The sequence below is a fragment of the Danio rerio genome, chromosome 11 (assembly GCF_049306965.1).
Source record: "Danio rerio strain Tuebingen ecotype United States chromosome 11, GRCz12tu, whole genome shotgun sequence".
NCBI lineage: Eukaryota > Metazoa > Chordata > Actinopteri > Cypriniformes > Danionidae > Danio > Danio rerio.
The window spans coordinates 25,464,670-25,481,183 of NC_133186.1; the positions used below are offsets into that span (position 1 = coordinate 25,464,670).

The window sequence follows — 16,514 nt, forward strand, 5'->3', positions numbered from 1 at the left end:
CAGGTTAGGGTAATTAGGCAAGTTATTGTATAACGATGGTTTGTTCTGTAGACTATCGAAAAAAATATAGCTTAAAAGGGCTAATAATTTTGTCCCTAAAATAGTTTTTAAAGAATTAAAAACTGCTTTTATTCTAGCCGAAAATAAACAAATAAGACCTACTCCAGAAGAAGAAAATATTATCAGACATACTGTGAAAATTTATTTGCTCTGTTCAACAAAATTTGGGAAATATTTAAAAAGAAAAAAAAAATCAAAGGGGGGCTAATAATTCTGACTTCAACTGTATATATATATATACAAATATGCATGATGTGACAATGGTGCTAACACAAATTCCTATATAACTAAAGATTTTACAAATGTTGTGAAAATTTACTTGTTTAATATATTCTAAATGGGTAGCAAATCACAAAAAAACTAGTGCTGGGCAAACTTTAATTGCGATTGATCGCATCCACAATAAGAGTTTGTTTTGATGCAATTTAGATGTGTATTTATATGAAAATTTTTAATTATATTTAGATATAAAATATATGTTTATTCATTCATTCATTTATTTTATTTTCGGCTTAGTCCCTTTATTAATCTGGGGTCACCACAGCGGATTTAATCGCCAACTTATCCAGCATAGGTTTTATGCAGCAAATGCCCTTCCAGCTGCAACCCATCACTGGGAAACATCCATACAAACTCATTCACAGACATATACTATGAATAATTTTAGCTTAGCTTTAGTCATTGTCCTTGTCTTCAGCCCAATTGAACCTACAGCTTTAATAGTTTTGTTATGCTAAAATACTTCAGAAATAGCAATAGCAAGTTTAAGTTATCATTCATATTAATTGAATAAAAACATAAAATTATAAACAAATTCTACAAATAAACACTACAAATATGTAATACAAAAATACATTTACATCAAAATACATTTACAACTGTCCCCTTGTTTCTGTCAATCCTGTCACCTTTGCATTAAATTTAACATAAAGTTCGTGCAATACACCTTTGCGACTATAACTCGGTAGTGACATCATTTGACGGAGAAGAACCTGACATGGATCAAGGATGAGTTCTATCATTGAATTGTATGATTTTATGCTTGTTTTTGTATGATTTTTGGAGAAAGACAAGCTTAAGTGAGGCCCTGTCACGTTTTATAAGTGAAAATGTATAGGTAGAATGTGCCTTATATAATACACACATATATATTACGGCAAAACAAACTTTTACTTTGGATGCAATTAATTGCTATTAAACTTTGCCCAGCACTAAAAAAAAACATATCTGCAGTTTATTTTAATCATGGGAAATCACGGGTCGCTCACTTAGTTTTGGAACAAAGCATATCATAATTAGCATGTTGTATCAGTATCGAGTCTCTGTAATATTTGTTGCATCAAACCTCCTACCTGCTGATCAAGGTAGTCCAGGTTCCTCTGAAGCTGCGCGTCTAAAATGTCCTCCTGATGTGTGTAATGAAGCAGCAGCAAACAGCACAAGCATCGCATGGGGAGACGGAGACAAACACATGCTAATCACACCATCGCTAATCACAGCAAAGCGAAGTGATTTCACAATCAAACTCATTAGAAGAGACAATTACACACACTCCATCATTCGCAAGCCAAGCTACTGTGATGCACATACAGATTATCAGTCCGATGATTATGTGATTTGGTAGTTCTTAGCTGACAAGACTGTAATTGACTTTTAGCATGCTAATGACATTCATGGATAGTTAAAAGTGTGGATTTCTTACCATTTTACTGTGGAGCGATGGGGACGCTGGGTAGTTATACTGGTACATTCCTTGGCTGTATGAGCGACGATCTCCAGGGAAATCATACTGAAAGAACAATTACACACTTATTTGTATATATAAATACATACTTTTTTTGTATAAATACACACACATGAACTGCTCAGGTGTGATTTTTTCACACACTTCAACACAGAGCATAAAAATCTTGATAGTTCTGTGTGTTTGGTCTATCAAAACTGATCTTAATTTTGTATTTTCTATTGGATTCGAGTCAGGTGATTGGCTGGGCCATTCTAGAGCTTGATTTTTTTTTCTTTGAAAGCACTTGAGAGTTTCTTTGGATCATTTTCTTGCTGAAATGTCCATACTGGTTTCATCTTCATCATCTCAATGACTTAGTTGTGGGACTGAAGCAGCTAATATAAATTTACAATGAGGAAGGGCAGAGGGTTGCTAAAGAACTTCTGAAAGACTTCAGCTGTTTAGGTTTTCACTGCCTTTTTACCTCCCTTTCTTCATTTGTTCAATTTTTTTATGCTGTGCCATTTTATTTAATACACATAAATTAATTTATAAACTAATTAAATCTGTTTTATTTGCATATATAGATTTATTTGGTTGCTGTCAACATCTGTTGAAAATTTTAAGTCAACCACACCTTTAGAAATATGTTTTCTAAGAAAAATAATGACTTATTTCCATCACTGAATTTAAATATTCCAAAAGTTGCATCCCTTTTTTCATAAAAATGACATATTTTAAGAGACATACGGATTGCATTTTTTACAGTGTATATACAGTGCAATATAAATAATAAGTGTTGTAATGCTTAGATAAATTAAATACTGTTCTTCAGAAAGTTTAAATTATCCAAGATTCCTTCAATAATGTTTAATTTTCTAGCCTGGATCAAAAAATAAAATAAAATAAAACGTTTAATCAGCACAGCTGTTTTCAGCATTGATAAAACTTTAAGAAATGTCTTTCAAGAACACAATTAAAAATGACTTTAATTACTTTAAAACAGTATTATTACATTATTTGTGCAAGTGGCATGTTCTCAGCCACAGAAAGTTCCAAAAACTAAATTCTGGATATGGAAGAGAAGGCTGTTTACTATGTCTTTTTATTTTTACAATGAAAATCCAAAAATCCTCATCTATATTAGCGTTTTTTTTTTTTTTTTCAGTATTTTAGAAAAACAATCTCTGTCAAGCCTAAAATGCATGATATGTGGCATGTGCATGTTTTGCTTGCAGTCTACCAATCAGAGAGCGATTGTGAATAGCCATGCTTCCATATTGAAAAGTTTGCATTTCAGTTTGTCTATAATGCAACTAAACATTACCAAGAACCAAAACGGGTTCTTTTGTATGTTGCATGTTGTTTGATCGAAGATACCAGGTGTAACCATAAAAAACTCAATGCATTTTAAATTTTAAAACTCCAATAATTGGCACCAATAATTTGACAGCACAATCAAAGTTAAAAGTCAAACAAAATGAAATAATTTCAAAATAATCATTCAACTGATATTCTCCAGTTCATTCATTCATTTTCTTTTTGGCTTAGTCCCTTTATTAATCTGGGGTCGCCAGAGTGGAATGAACCGCCAAATTATCCAGCACATGTTTTATGCAGCAGATGCCCTTCCAGCAGGAACCCATCTCTGGGAAACATCCATACACACTCATTCACACTCATACACTACGGACAATTTAGCTTACCCAATTTACCTATACCGCATGTCTTTGGACTGTGGGGGAAACCGGAACACACGGAGGAAACCCACAAGAATGCAGGGAGAACATGCAATCTCCACACAGAAACGCCAACTGACCCAGATGATCCTCAAACCAGCAACCTTCTGGCTGTGAGGCGACAGCACTACCTACTGCGCCACTGCGTCGCCCTATTCTCCAGTTATTGTTGTCAAATATATGGACATATATATATATCGTCATATATACTGTAGGTGCTTTACCTTAGGTGAGCTCATCGATCTGCGGAGTCCATAGACAGAAGGATCAGCGTATATACCTTCGTCTCTGATTCGGGCCGGTCCTCGGTCAAACCTGGCGCTGGGGGATCGTGCAGGAGAGGCGAAGCTGTGTGGAGAGTACGGTCCTCCAGATGAGGATGAAGGAGAGCGTGGGACGGAGCGAGAGCGTGGCTGGATGGAGAGGCGTCTCATTGAGTTCTGTGCCGAGTCCAGCTGAGGGTAATAAGATGGAGCCTGAGGTCCCATCATCCACTGAGGGTCTCGCGGTTGACCGTATAGAGGCCCGTCCCGCAGTGATCGCCTTCTCTCTTCCACAGTCCAGCGAGGAGATGGTCGGTTGTATGCAGCCGACATGGAGCAGATGCTTTCAGGACGGACGCCAGGGGGGTAGAGTGGATATTCGTCCACATACGGAGCCCCGCCGTACACACCATAATAGTCCGCTGGCATGCCGCGGTTTACTGTGTAGTATCTGGATGGACTGAGAAAGAGTGGGAGTATAATTGATGAAATCTAAAAAAGAGCTTAAATCACACTTTTTCTTTCTTTTTCATTCTTTTATAGCCTGTTTTAACTCATTTCATGCGTTTTTATTCACTTTTATTATTTGTTTTTATGTTCGTATATCTGTCTCTTTCATTCCTGTTTATGTAAAGCACTTTGAATTACCACTGTGTATGAAATGTGCTATATAAATAAACTTGCCCAGCTTTTCCTAATAATAATATTTTAATATTTAATATTATAACACTTAATAGTTTATAAGTTGATTTAGTTAATAAGACTAATAGTTAATTGTGTGTGGTTGGCAAGACTTTTTTAAACAAAAAAAATAAGTCAGCAAAAAAAGTAATACAGTAAACTATATAACAAAAAACAAATGTGTGTGTGTGTGTGTGTGTGTGTGTGTGTGTGTGTGTGTGTGTGTGTGTGTGTGTGTGTGTTTCTGACTATTAATTCATACTGCAGATGTTAATGACTACCAGTTACCAGCATTCTTTAAAATATCTGCCTTTGTGTTTAACAGAAAAAATAAACTCAGAAATGTGTGGAACCACTTGTGAACGAGTAAATGGCAAGCCAATTAAATTTTTTAGGTAAAAGTGTTATAGAACTTCAGTAATATAAGTAAGGATTATCTGAAGACAGTCTGCTGTTGCAGTACAATAAAATACTGCACACTGGAGGTGGTACCATAATCAATTATTCACTTTATACTACTATTACCACACCTTGTGACATTTTCAGAGTTTTCAAAAAATTAATTTTTGTTTAGATTCTATTTTTGACTTTGGAAATAACTGATAGCATTAAGCATGGTTATATTAACTGTAATGTGGTCATTAAAAATTGTAAGGCAACTTGCTGCAGAGCTTTTTCAGTTTACTCAACTTAAATCAAGTCAAGTGCAGTACTTGGGATAAAACTAGAGTCAATTCAAAAAGGCTGTGAGAAAGCATGTGTGTGTGTATTACAATTTTTAAGTTGAATCAACTTTTTATTTTTACAGTGCTTGGTCTAATTCAGCTGTGTGTGTGTAAAGTAAAAAATAATAGCACACCAAAGCCTGTTCATCAGCCAATCAGAATCGGGCAGCCCCATAGTATAATAATTAACAGCCCTGGTGAGAGGAGAAGAATAACGTTCATGATGAATCTCTAGAGCTCACCTGCGTCCGTCATCCTGAGGCACCAATGCCCGCCGCTGGTTGACCCACTGCTGCAGCTGTGTCATGGAGCTCTTTCTCTGGGCAAGTCTTTCTGGTGCCGTCCTGGGCACAAAACCCCTGCGCATTACCACATTCTCATCCATTGGCTCCCGCATATCCCGCACGTTCTCTTGGGACTGGTATCTGGAACCATTGGGAGGACCGTAGTTTCCCCAGCCATTAGGATGATGGGGCCCCAGGCCTCCTTTCTCTCCCATCCTGCCGTCTGTATTTGGGGTAACCGGTGTCACTGGGGTGCTGGGTGTGGTGTCTCTGGTCTCTAAACCGTTGAGTTCGTGTTTGACTGGCTCGTGGAGGTCTGGACACTGGCCGTTGTTCTCTGCGTGTGATTTGGGCTCGAGGCGTTTGGCTACCATGTCGTTTTGGTCTGCTGCAGGGATGGGGTTCGATTTACTTCTGCAGGACAGCAGGAGAGAGAAAGACAAAACATTTGTGAGACACTGCCATAAAACAGAGTGGTGTCTTTGATCTGCTTGATGAAGGGTAGCCATAACTGTTGAATTCAAAGGAGCAGTTTTAAAGATGCATTATTGAATTCCATCTTTGATATTTGTTCAGGTGTTACTTTGTGTGCACTTTCATTTAGCTCTACTTACACTAGAAGAATCATGCTTTTGAGATGCCGTCCAAACATGTTTTTCTGTCTGAAAGAATGTTCTCTATGGGTATAAAGCTAACATTTTGCTACAATTTGATTTTTATTTGTAGATGTATTTTACTTTTGTAACCAATTCTGAAAATGTATGTGCATAATGTCATCAAACACAAAAACAAAACAAACAAGACACATCAAATCAAAGTAACTAATTACTTAATTATGAATGCATTACTATGAATAACAATTAAATTCTATAAAAACAGCTATTGTTTTTTTTATTGCTACTACTAGTACTACTACTACTACAATAAACTTACAACACAAAGATGTCTGATTGATGAATGCACACTATAAACAACTCAAAATCACAGAACTTGCAGAGAAAAAGTTTGAGTGGATATTTTACTGCATTTATTTCTTAGTTTATAATTTCAAGAATTATTACTGTAATACTGCTGAATTGTGAGCTATTTCATAAGAATAAATGTAACATACAAAACAACAATAGTAATGAGGATAATGATTATTATAATTACTAATTACTATTATTAATAGTGATTTTATTAGGTGATTAGATGCACTTTTGGATATTTGTGTTTGTTGTAAACTGGTCACATAAGCAATGGTCAATAATGACTTGTCCAATATCATTAAAGGGGTAGTTTACCCAAAAATGAAAATCTACTTACGGCTGCATCCAAAATCACCCCTATACCCTCAAACAGTTCCCTTTTTCCGAGAGCAGCTTTATAGTGGTGTCCAAAACCACTATAGTGGACATTATAAATTGCACTCAATTAATCCTACAATGTAAAGTAATAACAAGTCTACAACCCATGTACACTGAACAGCTTGAAAAGCCCCATACTGCACTGTTAGAATTTATGCGCTGAATGAATTTCCGCATCTGACCTCAAGATGGCATCTAAAGCACAATCCTATCGGTGTGTGGTTAAATTTTTTTTTAAATAAAATAAAATAAAATAAAATAAAATAAAATAAAATAAAATAAAATAAAATAAAATAAAATTAAATTAAATTAAATTAAATTAAATTAAATTAAATTAAATTAAATTAAATTAGGTTAATAAAGTAGCGTTTGTACTGTATACATGAGAGAAATGAAAAGTCTTAGTTTAATTACTAATAGACAGCTCGCTAAGTATTAAACAACTATAACAGGGTCTGAGCAAGAAGTTGAAAATCTAATTTGAGAGATTTATCATCCAGCAAATCTCAAAAACAGGCATCACTTCCAGTACACTAATTGGTCGACTTCACTGCCTCATTTCATTCACTCGTTCAAGTAAACTAATGAAAGGAATAATGAATGATGGTAAAGGGGGAGATTTAAGATACACATACTATAGCTGTCAATTGCTTTATTCTTCTTTTGAGTGCAACAGAATAAAGAAACACAAACAGGTTTGAAACAAGTGGAGGCTGAGTAAATGATAACAGAATCCATTTGAGCCCAATTATTCCATTTTTGTCATGTCAAGCCTTTTATACAAGCAAAAACCAGGTTCTGTGTGTATAAGTATGTATTAGAACTATATAATATATAATTTGAGCATCAATATTAATATGTTTGTATCTGCAATAGTCACATTGCATAATACATCATAAACATAATACTAAATAATACATTTTTGATTATTTTTACTTACTTTTCATATTTATACCAATTATTTGTACATACTGATGGCCATGTTATTTTGATTGTTCAATTTCTGTACTTGAATACTGTTTGACTCCCAATAAAACAATATAATAACTTTTTTAATTTAATTATAAAAGTATATATAATTATTTTTAATTATAATTTATGCATTTGCACTGCATAGAAAATGACTTGATCATCCCAGTTGATATTGTGGCAAAATGAGTTTTATCATAAATGTGTGTACTGTAAGTGTGCATGCGTGTGTACCTGGGTGTAGTTGGGATGTGGACCCTTGCAGCCTCACTCATGGCTTGGATCCACTCCTCCTGCTCTTTCTGGCTGTCTGCACTGAAGTAATAAGTACGAGTTCCTGCGTGCTCAACCTGCAAACAGAACGCAATACTGCCCTTTAAATCCTCACTTTCCTCTTCCTCCTCCTCCTCTTCCTCTGTTTCGCACCACACCTGCAACAGAAAGAAAGAGAGAAAGAGAAAATTATGCACTGTCCTCCAGTCATTCTCATTGTGCAAGTGTGTGTAGCTGTAAACCTGATATCACACGAACAACAGAGCATGCAAAGCACCCAGCAGAGCTCATGCAAAACATTGCACAGGTAAAACAGCCTGAATTATTTTTGTCATAATAGTAGGTTATTAATTACTTTTTGTCATTATTTACTCACTCTCAGGAAAATAAATAAATACATTTGTCCATCCATTGAAAAGTCTGTTTCCCCTAATGACACTTATGAAGCTCAAAAAATTGATCCATATACAGCGAGTGGTTTATTTCAAATCTGCCGATTTGACACAATGACTTTTTATAATGAACAGATTTAATTTAGACTTTAATTGGCATATACTTTGTAAACATTGCAGCATTCAAATTATTACATATTAGATCCAATGAGATTCAATTGTATCTGTCACATGGCATGTTTTGTCACATGGCTTCTGAAAGAACCAATAAGGTTTGTTTTGGTGTGTAATTCTGGTGTGTTTGAGCTTCTTTTTATGTTCAAGTTTTGTTGCCATGAAATATTTCTTTAAAACATATATGTTTGGTTTTTATGAACATTTTGAAGCATCAAACATCAATTTTGGGTGAACAGACTTCAACAAGAGACTGAAATAACTATTTTAACAACAAATATCTTCATTTTGAAGATGAATGTCATGAGGGTGAGTAAACAATGGATTTTATTTTGGGGTGAATAAACTTATACAACATATTTTGTTTTCATACAACTTAAAGGGATAGTTTACCCAGGTGAAAAAGAAGTGCTCTTAAATATATATTACAAATGTACATGAAATGTAGATAGTATGTTTAAAGAACAATTGGCACAAATAACATACTAAAAGAGCATTCTAAATGTGTTGGTTTGCATATTAATGTATTTATTATAAAGTATGCTACAAGTACATTGATAAAAAATATGCATAACTGCACTTTTAAAACATATGCTAGAACTCAATTATGAACTATTTATACATTTTAATGCATTTACAGAGAACACACTAATTTTATTCTTTCTTAAAGTATGTTTTATGTGTACTTTGTATAAGAACATTGTGAAATGGTGCCAATTTGAGTGTTTTAAGTATATGCATGTTATTTTTTTAGACATAACGAAACATATTTTAAATGCAAATGCAAGCTGCAAATGAGCATGTGCTCAAGCCTGTATTTTTAAATATTTTACTTCACACTGTTGTACAATGTGCATTGTCAATTGAAAAAGTTGAAAATTACAGTTTTCAAGCATTCAAAAACTGTGCAGTTATTTGTGTTTGTATTGTACTTTTACAGCATACTTTTATATCAAATACATTGTTCTGAATGATTTTGTTAATTATTGTTAAAATAAAGTAGGTCTTGTAATACTCTGCAAATGTATAGTAAGTATAGTAATAACAGTTACTGTGAAGCTTAAAATATTTTTCTACTAGGCTTAAAAAGTTTCCCCACTGAGCTTAAACAATACTTTAACCAGTTTTAAAACGCACTTCAGCTGTGCCTAAATTATACTTCATCTGAACTTAAAGTATCCTTCAACTGGGCTTATATTATACTTTAATTGGTTTTAAAATGCACTGCAGCTGGGCTAAAAATACACTTAATCTGAACTTAAAAAATATTTCATCTGTGTTTAAAATATACTTTAACTGTGTTTCAAATGTATCATTTAAATGTACTTTAAATAAAATACACTTTAATTGAACTTAAAGTATGTCTATTTTAACACAACATATTTCAAATAGCTTAAAGTTAATCTTAAGTATATATAAAATAACAATTAATATGTTTAAAAATAACACATGTAATATTCACTTATAGTATACTACAATTAAAATATGATAATTACGTCCAAAAAAGTACAACTTAAGAACTTAAGAACTTTTTTTCACCTGGGTATTTACTATTTTTGTACCTTTAGGCAGATCCTTTATTCTTTATTCTTTAATCTGTTGAACGAAGAAAGCTGAAAATCAGTGTCCATAATCTTTCATAGTAGCAAAACAACTACAATGGAAGTCAATTAGAACCAGTTTTCAGCTTTCTCCAAAATATCTTCTTTGTGTTCAACAGAAAAAGGAAAGTAAAATAAGTTTTGGAACGAGTGAAGTGTGAGTAAATGACAACGTTTTTGGTGAACTCTCCAATTAAGGTCTTTTTTAAGAAAGTGCAATCAAATAAATCAGTCATGCAATGTCTTATTTTTTATTTAAAGTCCATGAATATACCGGGGAACATCTGTGCAAGATTTAATAAAATAAATATTGTCTAGGACATGCAGATTAGATTCAGAAATATAATAACTAAATGTACAAATATAATTAAATCATTAACTGATCTAAAATGACCTATGGATTTACTTTATTTAATGATTGATAATCAATTTAACCAAATGTATGCAGGCATTTAAAGATACTTATTTACTTCTGTCCCCATTATTCATGCTCATGTTAGAAACGCAGACAGGTGAATCTGATCTTGTCATGCAGATGCAGGAGCAAAGAGAGGTGCTCGGAAATACCTACTAAATGTGGCTCAACGACACAATGGAGAAAAGTCACTCAGGGGCCCTCAGAGATATTGGAAACAGAGGAGAAAACACTACATAAGGATGACTAATGGACATGTTTATAGTAAAAGAGTGATCATAGTGTGTATTAATATCCTGGGGAAAAATAGCAGTTAGTATAAATGTGACTTTGCTCAGTGATTTATTATATTAAAAAATAGTATGAAACCTGAAAATGTAAAACCTTTGCGTGAATACAGCTAGACAGAATAACCGGTTTGAAAAAACACTGCAGTAAAACAAATTCACCACACGGGGGCAATAGAGAACAGTATAGTGTAATCTGTGAGCAAGTGTTGACTGTTTTGATTCAGTGTAAACAGCTACAAAGAAATTATTAAATAAAAGTTTATTTTATTGTTAACTGCTTAATATAAATAATATATATATATATATATATATATATATATATATATATATATATATATATATATATATATATATATATATATATATATATATATATATACTTATTTCTTTTTTTTACAATGTAAAAATGCATTATTATTATAAATATTAATAATATTAATAAAATACATCCTTGTAAAATCAAATTCTTATCAATTATATTACTGTATTCATGTATACTGTATTATATCATATGACATAACCTAAAACAAAGGCAGATAAACTACTAGTAGACATTATAACAACAAAATATATACAAAAATGACTTTAGCAACATTTTCAGCACCAACATTTAAAATACATGGTGACATTTTGTCATTTCAAAGGCATTTATTGCTAATAAGCTGATGACACAACCTCTTATTACTAAAACAGTCACCAACGTTTGATGAAACATACAGGGTGTGTTTTTAAATGATGAAACATGACACTGACTGGAAGCTATAATAACCTGACCATAAAAATATAATGTTGTAATTAAGCATTTTCCCCAGTGCCAATCCTTTCAATTAGCCTTTTAAACAATGACAAACTCCACTACTAGTCATTGCAGGGCGTGCCAACTACAGTTTCATACCATTTAATAGTTAACTGTTTCATAGGACAGTTAGTTAATTGACAAGACAAAACCTGTTGAGCAGGGCTTGTTTATGCTACTATACAATAATTTACAGTACAAATGTACATATATGTGACCCTAGACCACAGTCTTATGTTGGTAGGAAAAGCCAAAAATATACTGTATGAGTCAAAATTATCGACAAAATAAACATTTATTTTTTTTATTAACAAGTGTTCTGCTTCATTTTCAAAGATGGCCAAAGGAGCTCAGATGCACTGCAAAAATCACCAAAAACTCACAACACAGACTGCAATGGAAATGTGTTAGGGGACCCCAAAAAGTTAAAAAATAAAAATATATAAAACCAACTGCTTTCTGTTTAACTGTTGTCTGAGACATGAGAGGTGAGTTTTTTTATTCTTTTATCTTCTTGGTTATTTGTTGTTTAAATATTTTAGCTCTAATAATCTGATGAATTTAACTGACGTTAAATGAAACATAAGTCGGGTTTGTCACTTTTGTTGTCCCCAAAAATATTTATATTGTGGGAATTTGTGTGCATTTGTGTTGTCAAATTGATGAAGATGTTTTCTTAGGTTTTTTTTATGTTTTTTTTTTCAATATGTAATTTTTCTTAACTTTTCTTAAGCAAATTTGAGTATTTTCAGTTTTCATTTTCATTTTCATTTTTGGCATTACATTGTCTTAATCTTTGATTTAAATTGTTTTATGTTAAAAATGTAACTTAGTCTAACAAAGTGATTTAATGGACATTTTTGTTAGTTTGAAACCAAATACATAGAAAAAAAACAATAAATCATTCATTCATTCATTTTCCTTTGGCTTAATCCCTTTATTCATCAGGAGTTGCCACAATGAAATGAACAGCCAACTTATCCAGCATATGTTTTAGCATATGTTTAGTATTTTACGTTTTGTCAGTTTAGTTTTGTTTCTTACAGGACCAACCCAGATAATATATCAGATCAAAGTACTAAAGAGCTCAAATTCTATTTTAAACTTTTCGAATTAAAAAAGTTGTTAGAGTACAGACAAAGTCCCTTTAAGGCAAATCATTTCACTCGGCAGCCATCTTTGAAACACCTCTCGGGCAGTATGATCAGGCACTCTGTCTAAATGGGAAAACATCAAATTCTTAAAAACTGCTTGCCAAGTTTACAATTGAATTTCATATCAGGAATCACCAATGAAATTAAACAACTCTCTCTGTAGTTTAATTTATACACATCCAAATCACACAAAATCTGAAGATACTCACATCTAGTGACTGCCTCCTCTACTAGAGGGCGGGATTTATTCGCCATATAGGGATTAATGATTATTCGTTACACTTTTCCCAATTCAAAAACATACGAGTGACATGTCTTGTACAAATCACGGTAATAATGCAGTCATAGAGCACTAACAAAAAGTATCAGATTGAAACTCAGTATCTGCAGACACTCAATGTTAAATTACTCATATTTTACCCCCCACCCCTAAAAGAACAAAAAATCAGGACATCCCTAATAAGAGCACTCATTTCCTGTCTACTTACTGCTTTTTGTTTGCATACTTTAAATTTTTTCTGAAACTGATAGGATCATGTGTGTCACTCGAAGTAGAGGACAAAAACAAAAGTTTGCCTTAAGTTTTGCCGCTTGCATTGTGGAAGTTTACAGAAATCTGGCACAAAATCTGTCGCAAGTCCTTCTTGTACCTTTGTACCTGCCAAAAGAGAGCCTTGTTTAGTTTGATTGAACCTCTCCCTGAGGAAACTGTCAAACCCTCCTGCGCTATTGATTCATTTCTGGGCTTGGCAAGAATCTGTGCTTACTGTTTGCATTTGATTTTATAGTGAAGCCATTGTTCCTGTGCACGCGGGTTATTACTAAAAGGCTCTGAGCTGGCATTTTTATAGATGTGTTTAACTTTAACACAGTATTTAAACCTTCATTATAGTTTAACCAAGCTTCAAATGCATCTTTAAAGGGATAGTTCACCTAAAATTGAAATGTACTCTTTGTTTTCTCGCCGTCATTTACTGTACTCTCTATTTACTTTAATTAAATTGTTCCAAACCTTTCAAACACAAAAAAAATTGGAATCAGGTAGCCATTGACTTACATAAAAGAAAAGAAAAACAAACTGGTATGATAGTTATTGGTTCCCAGTTTTCCAAATAATAATAATTTATATATTTTTATAATAAATAAATTAATTAATTCATTAATAAATAAATTCAGCTAAAGTAAACCACAGTATTAAACACAGACTTTTGGATATATTACTATTGTGCTGAACAGATGGAAAAAATGAAAGATGGGTACAGAATTTGTATTTTTGTGTGAACTGTGTCTTTAAGGAAAGAAATCAAGTGCAGCAGTCAGAGGTGTTTGGCAGAATGTAAAAGGTATTTGACGCTGTTTTGTGAGGAAGCATGACCAAGTCAAGTGTGTTAAACTGAAGTGACATGATTTATTTGGTGCTAATTTGTCAAGCTGTCACTAATAGAATGATTCTTAGAGTTAATATTATAATGTGAAGAGGTAATGTTAAGCTCATAGGTTTTCTACATGAGCAGTCAGTTATAATCAGTGGGATGCTGTTATTCAGAGATATTTGACTACTAAATAACTTACTGTTAAAGACTGTTCAGTCAGAGAGTTTTTGGGAGAGAAGTGTGATAAACTTTAATGCACCATCCTCTTAAAGAGACAGTTCACTCATATTTCATTTATTCAACATTTATTGAGTCAACATTTATTCAATTGCACCAATGCGTTTATTTTTTTTTTAAATCATTTAATAAATGTGAATTTAAATAATAAATCATTCATTCATTCATTTTATTTTCAGCTGAGTCACTTAGTTAAGGGGTCGCCACAGCAGAGTGAACTGTCTTTAAATAATAATATGTGATAAAATATATTAAATTTAATTAAACTAAATTGATTAAAATGTTATGAAATACACAATAACTGAAATGAAATTAAATATTTTAAATAAAGACATAAAAATATAGTTTTAATATAAGTATGTTTTTTAAAGCTAAACATAAAATAAAATAATCTCATCTCTATGTTCCACAAAAGAAAAACAACATGTTTGGAACGACACAAGACAAAGTAAATGTTGACATAATTATCATATTTTGGTGAACTATCACATTACATAGAGCTTTTTGCAGCATAAACCGGTTTCGGTGATACTGCAGTGCTTGTGGATCATTTTCTCAAAGATGCACTGAAGCTGCCAGAATATACACACATTCTGAACTCACAGTATAGTGTTACACTTTAGACTGATATGTCCTTACAAACAACCTCTTAACTAACGCAGTATTAAAGTAACAAGCACGGGTGGCTCTTTTTCTTCCTCACAATTCTGGAAGAAGAAATGACCTCCCTTTCACAGTATGTCAGAGCAGGACTATATTTAGTCAAGCCTTAATTATGACCTATTTGTGAATGCCTGTCTTCGCTGGTCTGAGAAGTGAAACATCTCACATAAAATAATAAAAAGTACAAAAAGAAATGGAAAAAGTAATAATAATTATTAGCATAAAACATTTAAAACTTAAAAAGTTAATATGATAAAAAATAAAATATTAAAATGATAAAATACGTTTCAATTAAATAATAAGAATGTAAAATATGAGAAAATATTCAGAAGACATGATGTCTTATTAAATCACTTTGATTTTTAGTGTTTACAATAACAGTGAAATAATAAAATGTGTCAAAAAAACAAACAAATAGAATTTTAAAATTTAAATATTTTAAGATAAAAGAAAAACATTAAATACAAACTAATATGTAATAAAATTGTCATTAAATGTAATGTAATTCCAGTCAGGTTAAATAAAATTTACCAAAGTATCTCAGACAGATGCATCAGTTGAATGCTCATTGCTCAGCTGAAAAAGCTACACTTTTGCACTGAATGTAGGATTGCCTGAGGTACAGGAATTTTGGAAAGAGGTGGCTATGTTCGTTTTTGAAATGATATCTAAGACTGCCCATAAAACCGGAAATGTTTATTTTGGGAATTACTTATGAGATTTTGCCGTGATTATTGCCACAGCCACACTTGTGAACTTATTGACATACAGTAATCAGCATATATATATATATATATATATATATATATATATATATATATATATATATATATATATATATATATATATAWWATATATATATATATATATATATATATATATATATATATATATATATATATATATATATATATATATATATATATATATATATATATATATATATATATATATATATATATATACACACCCCTCACAAATCTATCTGTAAAATTTATATTTTTAATAAGAAGCTTTACAATATTTTATTTGTGCATATACATTAGATTAATCAGCACTGAAGCCAAATCTGGAGCTTATCTAACAAAATAACTAGTACACCCAAATGTATATGTTATAGAAAAATATTAAATACAAATTAAAAAAAGAGGGAAAATTATAAGAAGCAAAATTAATTGTTGTTTTATCTAGAATAATCTGTTACTAACTAAAAAAAACTGTGCCCCCATCCCCCTTTTTTCATATCATTTTTATCCTTTTCTTAGTTTTGTATTTTTATATGTGTTTTGTTTTTTTGGTATTGTTGTTTTCCTCTAAATTGAAAACAAATACGTAAATATGATTGTGATGTTA

At 32.1% G+C, this 16,514-nt stretch overlaps 1 protein-coding gene across 50 annotated transcripts in view; it reads right to left on the reverse strand.

Moving 5' to 3' along the window:
• plekha6 (pleckstrin homology domain containing, family A member 6) overlaps window positions 1-16,514 on the reverse strand; it is a 174,877-nt gene that overhangs the window by 30,141 nt on the left and 128,222 nt on the right. For 17 of the 50 annotated variants that reach the window (XM_073916716.1, XM_073916711.1, XM_073916692.1 and 14 more), the window contains 5 exons: window positions 8,028-8,224; window positions 5,437-5,892; window positions 3,750-4,248; window positions 1,763-1,849; window positions 1,413-1,466 (listed from right to left, as the gene is read on the reverse strand). In XM_073916716.1, the coding sequence (XP_073772817.1) occupies window positions 1,413-1,466; window positions 1,763-1,849; window positions 3,750-4,248; window positions 5,437-5,892; window positions 8,028-8,224 (1,293 nt within the window). The remainder of the gene's footprint in view (window positions 1-1,412; window positions 1,467-1,762; window positions 1,850-3,749; window positions 4,249-5,436; window positions 5,893-8,027; window positions 8,225-16,514) is intronic. The other 33 variants (XM_073916719.1, XM_073916704.1, XM_073916695.1 and 30 more) reach the window with 3 other exon arrangements.